We start from the raw sequence: 14,404 nt of genomic DNA on the forward strand, positions 1-14,404 counted from the left end.
AACCGGTGGTGGTTGTGCCGCCAACTGGCGGCCCATGGAAGGAGTAGGCGGGCATCGCGCCCGTCTGTTTCGACCGGGACTTGGTCGGGAGACGGACAAAAAGCGGACGTGCGTCCGTTTAGGTTGGAGCATTGGACCGATTTTTATGTCTATTTTGATTCAAATCAAACACGCGCGGATGAAATAAGTCGGCGTGTTGGAGTTGCTCTAGAAAACCGGACGAGGGGATATACATTGGAATGTGACGAGTAAAACGAAAATGCGTACAGAATCTCTACCCATTCTTCTAGGGAGAAGAATCTTACCTTTATGTCACCTTCATGTCAAGTCACCTGCAATAGGTGGCTTGCCACTATTACCATCTCACTGGACTACCCACGCCCCTAGACTTGACATTGCGAAAGAAGGCAATGCTTTCTGCATAAATTTTGTAGACGCGTCCAGTCTCCAGTCACATGTCGCACAGAAGAGCATCTGCTATTTTCTCTTCCTCTGCCTCCCCACTCTCTCAACTCCCCTCCACTTCAGTACTCCACCCTCCTCTGCTCTGAGCCGAAAGCACGAGAGCGGTTGTACATCGAGCAAGCCGCGTCGGGAGAGCGGTTCTTGGCCATGTCGTCCAGCGCGTCCGCCTCCGCCATCGTCGCCGACAAGGTAAGCGGCCACCACGTACTCAAGATCGATGGCTTTTTAGGCATGATGGTCCTACCCAGCGGGGAGAGCGTCACGTCCTGCCCGTTCACCGTCGGAGACCATCTCTGGCGAATCAGTTGCTACCCCAAGGGGAAAGATTTGTGGCACCGGGAGTTCATATCCCAGTTTGCTCTCATCGGCGAAGAGCAGGCGAGCTTCTTCCGCAAGAAGAATAAGCCAACAAAGGTCGCATCACGTATAGAGAAGTTTGCCAGCAAAGGTGATTCTTGGCAATGTCTAACGTTCATCAAGAGGACAGCGTTGGTGAAATCCAAGTACCTCAAGGACGACTCCTTCACAATCAGGTGCGACATCGTCGTCTTCAAGAAGTCCCGCGCCCAAGAGGGGGCGGCAGAGCCCGCCCCACCAAGGTCCGTCTCCGTGCCGCCATCCGACCTGAGCCACCACCTCAGCGGCCTCCTCGAGACCAGGAAGGGCGCCGACGTGGTGTTCGAGGTCGCCGGCCACAAGTTCTCCGCGCACCGCTGGCTGCTCGCGGCCCGGTCGCCGGTCTTCAATGCGGAGCTCTTTGGGGCAATGAAGGAGAGCGACGTCGCCGCTGGCGTGGTCCGCATCGGCGACATGGAGGCGGGGGTGTTCGAGGTGAAAGATATGAAGCGTTCCTACTCCATCGAGGGAGCCGCGTGGTAGTTTATATTGATGCGTGGCCGAAGCCTGGCTTGACGTACAAAGTTATGACAGAAAGAGTTTGGGTAGAATACAAGACAAGGAAGGAGGTTGAGATTACAACTCTATATTCTAACACCCTCCCTTAATCTCAACTAACCTAAGTTAAGATTACTCTTGAATTCTTCAAATGGTCTTGCTGGTAGTGCTTTTGTAAAACCGTCAGCCACTTGATCCTTAGAAGGAATAAATCGAATCTCAAGTTTCCTTGCCGCAACCCTTTCTCGTACAAAGTGAAAATCAATTTCTATGTGCTTTGTCCTGGCATGGAACACTAGATTTGCAGACAGATATGTTGCTCCCAAATTATCACACCATAAACATGAGATACGATTCTTCTTGATTCCCAATTCCTCAAGAAGTGATTCAACCCAAATGATCTCAGCAGTTGCATTAGCCAAAGACTTGTATTCAGCTTCTGTACTTGAGTGTGACACAGTAGCTTGCTTTCTAGCACTCCAGGAGATAAGATTAGATCCAAAGAACACTGCAAAACCTCCGGTTGATCTTCTGTCATCACTACATCCTGCCCAGTCAGCATCAGAGAATGCACTCACAAGAGAAAAATTAGACCGTTTGAAATGAAGTCCTATTCCCATAGTATGTTTCACATATCTCACAATCCTCTTGACAGCTGACCAATGTGCAGAAGTAGGTGCATGAAGATATTGACAAACCTTGTTGACAGCAAATGAGATATCTGGACGTGTGAGAGTTAAATATTGTAGTGCTCCCACAGTACTCCTATACCTTGTACTCTCCTCCTCTTGAAGTGGCTCACCCTCATATGCTGAGAGACTTTCTGAGGAGGATAAAGGTGTAGACATTTGCTTGCAATTTTTCATCCCCATGCGAGACAGAAGCTCAAGAATATATTTTTCCTGATTTAACACAATACCATCTTGAGTTTTTTTGACTTCAATACCCAAGAAGAAATGCAAATCACCTAGGTCCTTCAAGGCAAACTCTAAGCTCAAATCATGCAAAAGAGCATTAGTAGCATTTTGTGAAGAACTTGCAACTATGATATCATCAACATATATAAGCACAAAAATGACTACTCCTGCCTTGTTATAAATAAAACAAGGATGTGTCAGCCTTGGAAGCAACAAAGCCAAGATATTTTAACTGTGAGCTCAATCTGGAATACCATGCTCTGGGTGCTTGCTTTAGACCATAGAGTGCTTTATCAAGCTTGCAGACATACTGTGGCAATTTCTTACTCTCATACCCAGGTGGTTGTCTCATAAACACTTCCTCTTTCAGAACACCGTGCAGAAACGCATTCTGTACATCTAGCTGCCTTAAACTCCATCCTCTGGATACAACAATGGCTAACACAAGTCTGATAGTTGCAGCTTTCACAACGGGACTAAAGGTGTCCTCATAGTCAATGCCATAACGTTGCTTAAAGCCCTTTGCAACTAGACGTGCCTTATATCTGTCAATGGAGCCATCTGCCTTCTTCTTAATTCTATACACCCATTTGCAATCAATAATATTTTTACCTCTCTGATTTGGTACAAGATGCCAAGTCTTATTCCTCATGAGCGCAGAATACTCCTCATCCATTGCCTTTTTCCATTTAGGATCATCAAGTGCATTCTTCAACGATGTTGGTTCTCCTGAAATACACAACATTCCATATGGTATAGTTCCATCTTTCCTAATTTTAGGATTCCGTATACCTTTCTGTAGCCGGGTCATAACACGTGAAGAGACCTCTCGCTGCACCGCTGGTATACTTGCCACAGAAGATCCAGGAGAATCTGCTGATGCAGTGGACTGATTTGTCGTCATATGCGCAGGGGATCCTGTGGCTTCTGGTGTGGCTGCCCCTCCTGCAGGCACTGGCGCAGAGGATCCACCACCCGACCGCGACTGGAGGCGCGCGTGGTGCGGAGAGGATCTGGTCCCGCCGCTGGTCCCGTCTGACGCTGGCGCGCGGGGCGAGGGGAATTCGGCCCCGCTGCTGGTCCCGCCTGAAGCTGACGCGGCAGCACGGGAGTGGCCCGCCCTGGATCCAGGACTGGAGCCATCAGGGGCTTGATCCGAGGCGGATGCGGTCGCGTGATCCGAGATCTGCGCGCGTGCAGGGGTGGCAGGCGCTGCCAGATCTTCTTCGTCATCTGTGCCAGCTTCGTCTCCTTCCTCAGCATGAAATATAGGATCAAAACCAGCCATATTTTTGAGATCTTGGTCATTTTGAGCACCGTTTTCTCCAGGGACCTGCACAGGCATAAGAGAAAGACTAGTACCAGCAGGAATATCATCACATTGGTTAGTACAATTGTTGTCGCCCCCATGATCAAAAGACCGAAGATGTGAAGGAAGAAGAAGAATTTCTTTGCGGAGAAGTGCACCAGCATTAGGATGAAGGGATGCAAAGGGAAACACGGACTCATCAAATACAACATCTCTGGATATATACACCCGACCAGTAGGAACATCAAGGCACTTAACCCCTTTATGCATGGGGCTATAGCCTAAAAAGACACACCGTTTTGAGCGGAAAGCAAGTTTGCGTGTGTTGTAAGGCCTAAGATTGGGCCAACAGGCACAACCAAAAATACGAAGAGATGTATAGTTGGGTGTGACACCAAGAAGTCGTGTAATGGGTGTTTCAAATTTGATAACTTTACTTGGAAGCAAGTTGATGAGATATGTAGCAGTTAAGAATGCTTCATCCCAAAATTTAAGCGGCATGGAAGCATTTGCTAACAAGGCAAACCCCATTTCAACTATGTGACGGTGCTTTCTTTCAGCGGATCCATTTTGTTGGTGAGCATGAGGACAAGATACATGGTGTGATATGCCAAGCTTTTGAAAGAAAGAATTTAGTTTTTCATACTCACCACCCCAGTCACTTTGCATAGCAATGATTTTAGAGTTCAGTTTGCGTTCAACAAGATTTTGGAAATTGAGGAAAACTTGGAATACATCAGATCGCTTTTTCAACAGATAAATCCAAGTAAATTTACTATAGTCATCAATAAAACTTACATAATAGGAAAATCTACCAACTGAAATAGGAGCTGGCCCCCATACATCTGAAAAGATAAGTTGTAAAGGGGCAGTAGACACACTAGTAGAAATTGGGTAAGGTAATTGATGACTTTTTGCTTGTTGACACGGATCACAAACTAACTCACTACTAGGCTCATAAGAGAGTTTATTTTTGCTAAGAACATATCTAACTATGACTGAAGATGGATGACCTAAACGACTATGCCACCTTGATGTAGATAACTTGGTGACAATATTTGCTTGTTTATTGGACCATGAAGATGATGATGATGATGATGATATGAGTGGGTAGAGTCCTCCCACGCACCGTCCTCTAAGAATGATCCTCCTCGTTTTCAAGTCCTTAACCAAGAAAAAATAAGGATAGAACTCAATAAGAACATTGTTATCAAGAGTGAATCGAGGAACGGAAACAAGATTTTTAGAGGTTTGAGGAACATGCAAGACATTGGTCAAGTGTAAATTTTTCACGGGGGTTTTAACAATTGAACTGCCAATGTGTGTGATATCCATACCAGAACCGCTTGCCGTGCGAATTTGGTCGCCTCCATTGTACTTCTCCCGCATCGTCAACTTGTCAAGTTCACCTGTGATGTGGTTTGTTGCTGCACTGTCGGCGTACCAGTTGGTGTCCACGCCATAGGAGGCTGCATGCGCTTGCTTTTCTTCCTGGTCGTTTTCTTCATAACGCCACCAGCAAACTCGTGCACCTCCTGGATGGTGTCTGTAGCATATCTGACATTCTGGATAGTCATGCTGTTGCTCACGAGCCTGCTGTTGCTGTTGCTGTCGAGGACGGCCTCTGAATCCGCCGCCTCCATTGGAGGAAGACGACTGTCGGTCACCGCGGTCACCACGATCACCACGGCCACGGCCTCTTCCTCCACGCCTGCGAGATCTGCCACGGGACTGGCCACGGCCTCTGTAGACCGCATTAGCGGATGAATAGAACCCGCCTGAAGATGAGTCGCCTAGCATCTCCATCCTTTGATCAAAGGCAGCAATCTGGGCAAAAAGATCGTCGGATGTGATGATGTTTTTGACAGCGCCGATCGCCGCTACCACGGGGTCGTAGTCGTGGTCCAGTCCGGCCAGAATATAGTCCACCATCTCCGGATCAGATACGGGACGACCTGCAGCAGCTAGTTCATCCCCAAGACTTTTCATCTTCGCCATATACGCCGAGCTTGACATCGAGCCCTTCTTGGTATTGGTGATGGCGATTCTCAGATTAGTAATCCGAGACTGAGATTGTGAGGCGAAGAGATTTGTCACCGTCGTCCAGAGCTCAAAGGTGGAATCTTTCCCAACAACTTGTGCAAGAATTTCTGGAGACATGGAATTGAGAAGGTATGATAGAACCTGCTGATCTTTGGCGATCCAGGGTCCGTATAGGGGATTCGGCTCTAGGGCCGTGGTCTTGTCTGCCTTCGTGATCTCCACCATCTTGGGTGGAGCGGCATCGGTGTTGTCCAGGAGCCCCGTCACCTGCGCGCCTCGCAGGGCTGGGAGGACATGCGTCTTCCAGAGGATGAAATTACCTCTTGCGAGCTTCTCAGACGGCGGCGATCCAAGGTTGAGGGAGACGCCGGCGGAGGAAGCCATGGAGACGATGATGTGTGGTTTCTAGGGTTTTGGATTGTGGCTAGATGTATGAGAAGAGGTGGCTCTGATTACCATGAAAGATATGAAGCGTTCCTACTCCATCGAGGGAGCCGCGTGGTAGTTTATATTGATGCGTGGCCGAAGCCTGGCTTGACGTACAAGGTTATGACAGAAAGAGTTTGGGTAGAATACAAGAGAAGGAAGGAGGTTGAGATTACAACTCTATATTCTAACACGAGGCTTTCCTCGGCTTCATGTACACCGACTCGCTGCCGGAGATGGCAAAGAAGGAGGAAGACGCCATGTACTAGCATCTCCTTGTGGCCGCTGATAGGTATAACATGGAGAGGCTCAAGTTGATTTGCGAAGACAAGTTGTGCAAGAGAATCGATGCGAGCTCTGTGGCCAACGTGTTGGCGTTGGCTGAGCTTCACCACTGCCGTGATCTCAAGGACGCGTGCTTCGAATTCCTCGGCACTCCTGCAAATCTCAGGGAGGCCATGGCCACTGACGGCTTCGAGCATCTGAGCACAAGCTGCCCTTCTGTTGTCAAGGAGCTGATTGCCTTGTGCTCCGCACCTTAGTCCAGTCTCCAGTGATACTGATCGATGGGCTCCTGTGTCTGAACTCTGCAGGGGATGCCTGAACACACTTCTGATAGTTGCTAGTAAGTGCTGGATGCCGGATGTTGTTCGATCCTTTAATTTTCTGCTTCGTGGTTGTGATCTAAGTTTTTGCGTTGCGCGCTGGTTATGTAACATCTAGTGAAAATGTTGTCGGTTAAACTCTAGAGTTGTCTGGCATTCGCCCAGTAGTGTAGTATCTAGCGACAATGTTTTTATTTCATCTAGTTTGTTTTTGTTGCTCACCACATGTGCCACAAGGTATCTAGAGACAATGTTGTTGTTTAAACTCTACTGTTATTTGGTTTTTGCACGTAGTGTTTGTGCCAATGCAACGAAAAAGTATATTTGTGAGCTACACTCAAATGATGGTTACAATGTTTGCACGAGGGTGTGGGAACAAAGGCGTGTTGGAAGAAATGGGGTATTTCACACAAATTATCTTAAGAGCCTTCTGTAGTGCTACTATGTATATCACTAAAGTGATGACTATAATAGAATGGCTTTTGACTAATTCCCATAAAAGATTTCAAACAAAAACGATATCAAACAAATAATGACAGACAAATAAAAGTTCAGATAAAATACTGAAACTGTAAATAAAATTATGATAGCGCTCGGCGCATCGCGGATCACACATTGCAACAATCACGAATAGCTGGTAGGTTGGCAGGGTGAGTTTCTACAGGATAGGAAAAAGATGGGTATGGGCGCACTTGAGAAATTGAGCAAGCCATGTAATGCATCTTTTTTACAATGAAGCGCAAGACACATATTAGAACTGCCTACTCTGAGGTACTTACAGTGTTTCACCTCAGCTCCTCCCGCTCTGCCTATTCATGGCCATCTGATGCATACTACAAGAAATCACCGTGTTGGATCAAGTTCATGGAGTGAAGTTACATTCACTTTGACATTACACCTCCTTTGACTATCACATGACCCGACAAATACTGTCCCACGTCACGACAGTCAACCATGCCAGCCAAACGTTAAAAAAAAACAATACCAAGGGTCAAAATGTAACCAAGCCTCATGTTCTTTGTTTCAAAATCTTGTGGCGATGCTTTTCTAAGGAGTTGGACCTATGCTTGACCCTCACGCCACTACTCTGCCTGGTAGTGCTCAGGGTTTGGGGGCAGCTTTATTTTTGGGGCTTTCCAGTCACCATTTTTTCATATATATTTTTTGGGTTTCTCTTTAAAGCAGGTTTTTTACTTGGTTTTCAGTGTTTTTCCGTTGAGTTATTTTCCTTTTTTTTAATTCCTCTTTAGGTTCCTTTTCCATTTTATTATAGTTTTTAAACAAGTGAATTTTCTAAAATTTCAAGAGCACTTTTTATAAAAAAATTGAACAAGTTTATAAATTACCCATACATTTTGAAGTTCATGAATACTTTTATATTATCTGTGCATATTTTATAAAAGTGCACTAACGTTTTTAGTTATAGTAAAATTCTCTAGAAAATGCATGACATTTTTATATAAATGTGTGGACACTTATAAAATTGAATTCACATTTTTTTAACTTGCCTGGAAAACCGCCTTGCGAGCGTTAGCGTTAGCGTCAGCGCCATCTCCCGATGGAGATTTTTTGCGCATCTCCAATAGCGCCTTGGCCCTATTTTCTTCTTCGTCTGAACAGTTTTTAAACTTATAATAATGTTTGTAAAATATGTTAAGACATTTTAAGTTACATGGTAAGTTGTATAAATAGGTGAACACATTTTTTAAAGACACAGACATTTTTAATGTATTCATGAACATTTGATTCAAATGGTTGAAAACTTCTGTAAAGTTACTTGAACATTCTTCTGAAATGCTTGACACTTTTGAAATTACGTGGTCTTTTGAACCCCGGTTGCATTAAATTTATAAAATAAGTTTTTTTTTCCAAAATATACATATGTGTAGACCATTTCAAAATAATTATAAAGGTGGGAAAATGAAAAGGAACTATGCTAAATAGCCTGAACCTGTGAGCTTTCTATGAGCGATAGGTCGCAGTCCGCGCCCTACCTCTACCTAGATCTCCTATTTAGTACTCATTGCAAAGGATACTACACAAATCGTACAAATGGTGCACTCCTGCGTTATCGCCGGCGCAACTCATTAGCGTTGGTTTTTTGTCTCTTTACTAGTTTTCTTCCCTTTTTCTCCTCTTTGATTTTGCTTCATTTTTTTTATTTTTTCTTCGTTTCACCTTTTTATCATTTTAACATAAGAATATTGTTTAGAAGTTAAAGAACAATTTTAATTATTATAAAATTATATGTACTTATTGTATATTTTATGAACCTTCTTTTCAAATTTTTGATCATTTATAAGTTAAAAAACATTTTCTAAAAAATATAAACTTTTGTTTATCTAGAGTTTTCCCTTTTGTTTTTCCTCTCTTTCTTATCCTTTCGATCCTAAGATCCTCACCATACATTGGTCCTACAATGTTTCAGTACGGTGTCGGTGTGCACTGACGTACCGATGCTGTCCGCGTGAACCCTCTTTCGGACGTTCCAAGTGTGGTTGCCCCCTTTCAACACTTGTGTTCTCTCATTGAATTAGAATATATGAAACCACACTACGTACGCAAAGTGCATAAAACGTATATGATATAGCGTCCACCCCAATGCACGTCAAACAACTGAACGTCGATCGCCAAACTGACCATGCATGTGCTAGCTATTTAACCTCTCGACTCGATCCATCTTCTCCCACATCCATCTGAACCAAGCTAGTCAGCTTGCTTGCTACTCCCTCCGTCCGGAAATACTTGTCATCAAAATGAATAAAAAAGAATGTATGTAAATGTATTTTAATTCGAGATACATCTCTTTTTATCCGTTTTGATGGCAGGTATTCTCGGACGGAGGGAGTACTTCCTCCTCCTTGCGGCAGCCCAAAGCAACAGCAGGAACCCCACCGCCAGGTTCGAGAAGGTGGAGCTTGCTGCTGGCGACTTCCAGGTGCAGAGCCCGTTCAACGTGCCGGAGAGCCAGCGGTTCCAGTACCACAACAGCGTGCGGACGTTTTGGGTGCACCGAAATGACATGCCCTTCAACACCCCCACCTACACCAACCCCGCTCCGAAGTGAAGCTCCGGGTAAGCACACTGTCCGTCACCATCTATACCAGCGCTACCTCCAAATCGGCCGTTCATGGCCTTGCACATATAGAAATATAAATGAATTGTTCTCGATCTTTCAGGGCCACGACTACTCGTCGTGGGTGTGGCAGTTTGAGGGCTATGGCTACATACCTCACTACTGATCTGTGGCATCAATATCTCACTACTGATCGCGTATATATTTGTGTACCGTGTTGTAAGACATGACATCCATATCCAGTTTCTTTTTCATTATTTCTCTACCGTCGGCCGTGATATGTCTGTTGCTATGCCACACCGGCAACACAGAGGTGAATTATACGGTCAAATTAAATATGTGTCGGTATGGACATATATTCGCTTGTCGCATGCAAGATATTTTTTCTTATCGCATGCAAGAATTGGCATGAATACTTAAGTACTGCTCATTGATATATTTTCCTGTCGTCAAATTAAATAGGTGTCGGCATGGACATATATTCACTTAGGAAATTTTCAGATTTCCATCGCCAGTTTCCCCCTGCCCGACGACGCCGCGAGCTCATCCACGCCGCCAGACTGCCCCACCGCCGTCCCCGTCGCCCGTGCCCCGAGCCCACGCCGTCGCCGGTCGCCGTCGCCCTCCGCCCACCGTCGCCGTCACCGTCGCCCTCCACCGCGCGCCCCTGAGCCGTCGCCCGTCACCGTCGCCGTCGCCCTCCGCTCCCCGCCACCCACGCCGTCGCCCTCCGGCGCCCACGCCGTCGCCCTCGCTGGCCGCCCCCGATGTGAGCCACCGCCGCGCCACGGCTCTTTTCATTTTTTTTCATATAATTTGTATTATTTTTTTGTTCATTGCATTTTTTTCATATATATGATGTATATATATGTATGTGGTAGCTATATGATGAATGGTGTGGCTATGTATGTATGAATATAATGTTCATAGCATTTTTTTGTTTATATATGTTTTTTTCATATATGTATTATTATTTTATTTAGGTTAGTAGATATCGATTTTAGGTTAGTGCTTAGTAGTTGAACTAGTTGATTTAATAAAACTACTTTATTAAATTTTACTATATATAGAAGTAGTTTATTTTTAGTAAGAACTACTTTATTTTATTTATTTATAGTAAGTGCTTAGTAGTTGAACTAGTTGATTTAATAAAACTACTTTATTAAATTTTACTATATATAGAAGTAGTTTATTTTTAGTAAGAACTACTTTATTTTATTTATTTATAATAAGTGCTTAGTAGTTGAACTAGTTGATTTAATAAAACTAATTTATTTTACTACATATAGAAGTAGTTTATTTTTAGCAAGAAAATTAATAGAACTAGTTTATTTTTTTAGTTCAAGCAATTAATCCCGCATCGACGTTGACGATGCCTATCCCGCATCCTCGTGTCGACTCGGCGGAGGAGGCCGGCTTGATCAGAGGGGCCATGTCCGGTGGGCTCCGCCGGGCTGGTATTGGGAGGTGCTACCTTCCGGGGGGCGTAGGTTGGTGAGGATCCAGCCCGTTGTTAACACGATCCTTGTTTGGTGGCGGTCGCGTGGGCCAGTGACGGTGGCTTCCAGACACCGCGGAGGTGGTACGTCACCATGTCAGCGAGGAGGACGAGCACGTCCGTCGCTACATGGTTGCGTTGGAGGGCTGGTTCGACAATACCTGGTAGGTTTTTCAGGGATCTCACTGGAACTATGATCCTGTGATGGTTCCTTCTCTTTGGGTGTCCACCGCCCGCGACGATACCCGTCGGACGCTACGGTTCTAGCTGTATTAGCGATGCTATATGTATGATAGTATTCGAGGAGTATTAGTGATAATATTTGACAATGTACGGACACAAGAGATGATATAGTTTTGCTTATAATTGAATGCATGCTAATTTGAATACTACTTTATTTTACGATTTGGTTTTGCTTATTGAATGCTCAAATTGGAGAGCACTATGCAGAAATCTAGGAGCCCCCTTCATCATCCGCGCCGTCGTCCCCGTCACCGACCCCCCCCCCCCAACCTCGAGGTGAGACCAGCCAAATCTCCATGTAAATATGAGTCCTATAATATGAGTCCTCGGGTTGACTTTAAGTCTATCGAGTCTCCACCTATATGAGAGGACGAAGAATCCCGAGTGTTGTCGTGGGGGTAGCTTCTCCTTCGTTCCCGTGTGCTAGACACAATTTGGTGTAATGCACTCAGGAACGAAAGGAGGAGCTACCATCACCGACGGTCGCAAATGTCAGAGAGGAATCAGTGAGGGAGAGTCTCCAACCATATATATATGAGAGGACGAAGAATCCCGACTGTTATCGTGGGGGTAGCTTCTCCTTCATTCCCGTGTGCTAGACAATTTGGTGTAATGCACTCGGGAATGAAAGGAGGAGCTACCATCACCGACGGTCGAATATGTACACCACATGAGCTGAGAGTTTTCAAGAAAAGGTTCGACAGACCGATAGTCAACCCGTGATGAATAATAATGATCTAATTTAGGTTTTTAGTACATATATTTAATTGTACAAGTTTAATATTTGAATTATGAACATAGGAAATGTCGTACTCGGACGACGAAAACCGCTCGGGGGAGTGCGACTGGTGCCACGACGACCGAGGTATGTGCAACAGGTTCCTTGAGTTGGACGAAGATCGGCGCTTCAGCATTAAGCTCGAGGAGACCTTCGATGTTAAAATGGTACGCGACGACAACAATAGTTTTTTTCGTAATTAAGCATGACTTCAACTATTTCAACGTGTACTTTTCATCTTTTTCAATTCGACTAGCTTATGCCATGCTATGCAAGAAGCTATGTCTTGGAGAGGATGGTCCCTTGCAAGGCTTGGAATTGTTGGATGCAGTATTTTAATATTGTGTACTATACAACATATACACTTATTGAAGTTACTTTCGTTGCTTACTATATTTGACATATTCTCATCATGAAGTTTGGATATAGGAACATGATGTGGACTTGATTTTCACTGAATACTGCAAGCCATATATGACTAGTTATGATTTTCTTAGAGAAGTTAACGCATGTACTTTTTGGGACATTTCTAATCTTCATCATAGCACAATTGTTGTTTTGTTGTCCTATATGAAATCGAGAATCTCATAGGCTGTAGCACATTCCAGTAGTGATTGTATGCACTGATGTTATCTTTGAACGAATTATGAGTGAGTAAATGCAAAACATCAAGTATTGCATTAGTTAACTATTTTCTATATAATTATTCAAATTGAAACAATTTTTTATTTAGGTGCTTGCATGGAGGATCTGAGGACTACATCATTAAGAGTAGCCATAATGGGAGTAATTTCAGCAGTAACATCGAGTCCAACTCAGCAAATTTGCTTATGTGGCAATGAGTTAATGAGGAGAGAAGTAGTTTGAGTAACTTAGCTAGTTACTGTAACATCACATGTCCCAATGCAATATGAGTGTATAACCTAATAAATGAAGCTTTGCATGTTACCATACTTATGTTACTACCCACTATGAAGGTAGTAACATTGTCTAGGGATATGTGTATGTTACTAGTGTATGTTACTCTCCACAGTGGTAGTCTAAGCCTCTGAGGATTGCTGGTGTGCCTCGTATTTTCAGCTACATTCAATGATCTAGAGGGATAAAATAGATAAAGATGGAATTCAATGCAACACCCACCCCCATCAACAATCTTCCTTGGGGGTATCTGCTCTCTATTAAACATGATTAGTTGTTATCATGTATGGTTTTTGAGCCTATGAGGGTACAATCTTGCTTGGGCTCATTTGTTTCTCTTGAAATAGATGACATTCTTCCTTGAGTGTATCTCACATCAAAAAGTATTTCATCATGAAACCTTACAGCCAAATAGTATGCATACATATGTATTTGCGAACTTTTTCAGATGTTAAATTAAAAAACAGATTTATGAAGTTTTCAAAATCATGGCTCCATGGAGCCGACGAGAGAAAAGCAATTTCCGTATGATAATGGCATTAAGAAGATCTACATGTTTGCTGTGATGTGGGATACAATAGTCAGATTTGAGTAATTTTTACAGATTTTCTACCTTAAGGAAATCATAGGCAACCACAAGTTATGATGAAAACTTGTCTATTCTAGCCTGAGTCCCTCATAGGTCATGATTTGTGAGTATGTATGCTGCAGCTACCAAAGAGGGGGCAATTTAAGAGCCATATATGATAGGTGCCAATATGCAAGATATATACACAAGGTATGACATAAAGATCTCACTACTTCTCACTGATGTATTTTCTTGTCGTGTAATGAGATGTATTTACACCAGGGGCCATGTGTATATTAATTACCACTAGTTGAATAAAAATTGTTCTTTGAGTGTCCATAATGTGAGTAACAATTGGAGGTCTAGCTGTGATAATGCCATTTTCAAGATATGAACATGTGTTGTGATGTGAAATACAATAGTCATATTTGATTAGCGTTTATTGATCTCTATCTTAACAAACCATTAGGCAACCAAAAGATACTATATAAACACGGGAAGATACTATTTGCTTACTCTATTCATACGCATCGCATACCACTCCTAGCGCTTCTTCGGTAGTGTGCCAACCATGTAGTGTTTCTTTTTGTACGGGTTTTAGGAAGCCTCTAGATGCTTACGGTCCTGCTTTTTCTTTATCTGTGGTTTCTACTTTTTTTTACTT

General features: G+C 43.8%; 1 protein-coding gene across 1 annotated transcript; it reads left to right on the forward strand.

The window, feature by feature from the left end:
• Positions 1-469: 469 nt before the first annotated feature.
• On the forward strand, positions 470-6,900 carry LOC119287999 (BTB/POZ and MATH domain-containing protein 1-like). Its single transcript, XM_037567620.1, has 2 exons — positions 470-1,296; positions 6,252-6,900. The coding sequence occupies exons 1-2, from the start codon at positions 613-615 to the stop codon at positions 6,321-6,323; spliced, it is 756 nt and encodes a 251-aa protein (XP_037423517.1). The 5' UTR covers positions 470-612; the 3' UTR covers positions 6,324-6,900.
• The last annotated feature ends 7,504 nt before the right edge of the window (positions 6,901-14,404 follow it).

Source organism: Triticum dicoccoides, chromosome 4A (genome assembly GCF_002162155.2).
Source record: "Triticum dicoccoides isolate Atlit2015 ecotype Zavitan chromosome 4A, WEW_v2.0, whole genome shotgun sequence".
In the NCBI taxonomy this organism is placed as follows: domain Eukaryota; kingdom Viridiplantae; phylum Streptophyta; class Magnoliopsida; order Poales; family Poaceae; genus Triticum; species Triticum dicoccoides.

Excerpts from the sequence above, each read along its gene's own strand:
- LOC119287999 (XM_037567620.1), top strand. The coding sequence starts at position 613 with ATGTCGTCCAGCGCGTCCGCCTCCGCCATCGTCGCCGACAAGGTAAGC. Across the intron at positions 1,297-6,251 it reads TGGAGGCGGGGGTGTTCGAG|GCTTTCCTCGGCTTCATGTA; the intron begins GTGAAAGATATG and ends TTCTAACACGAG.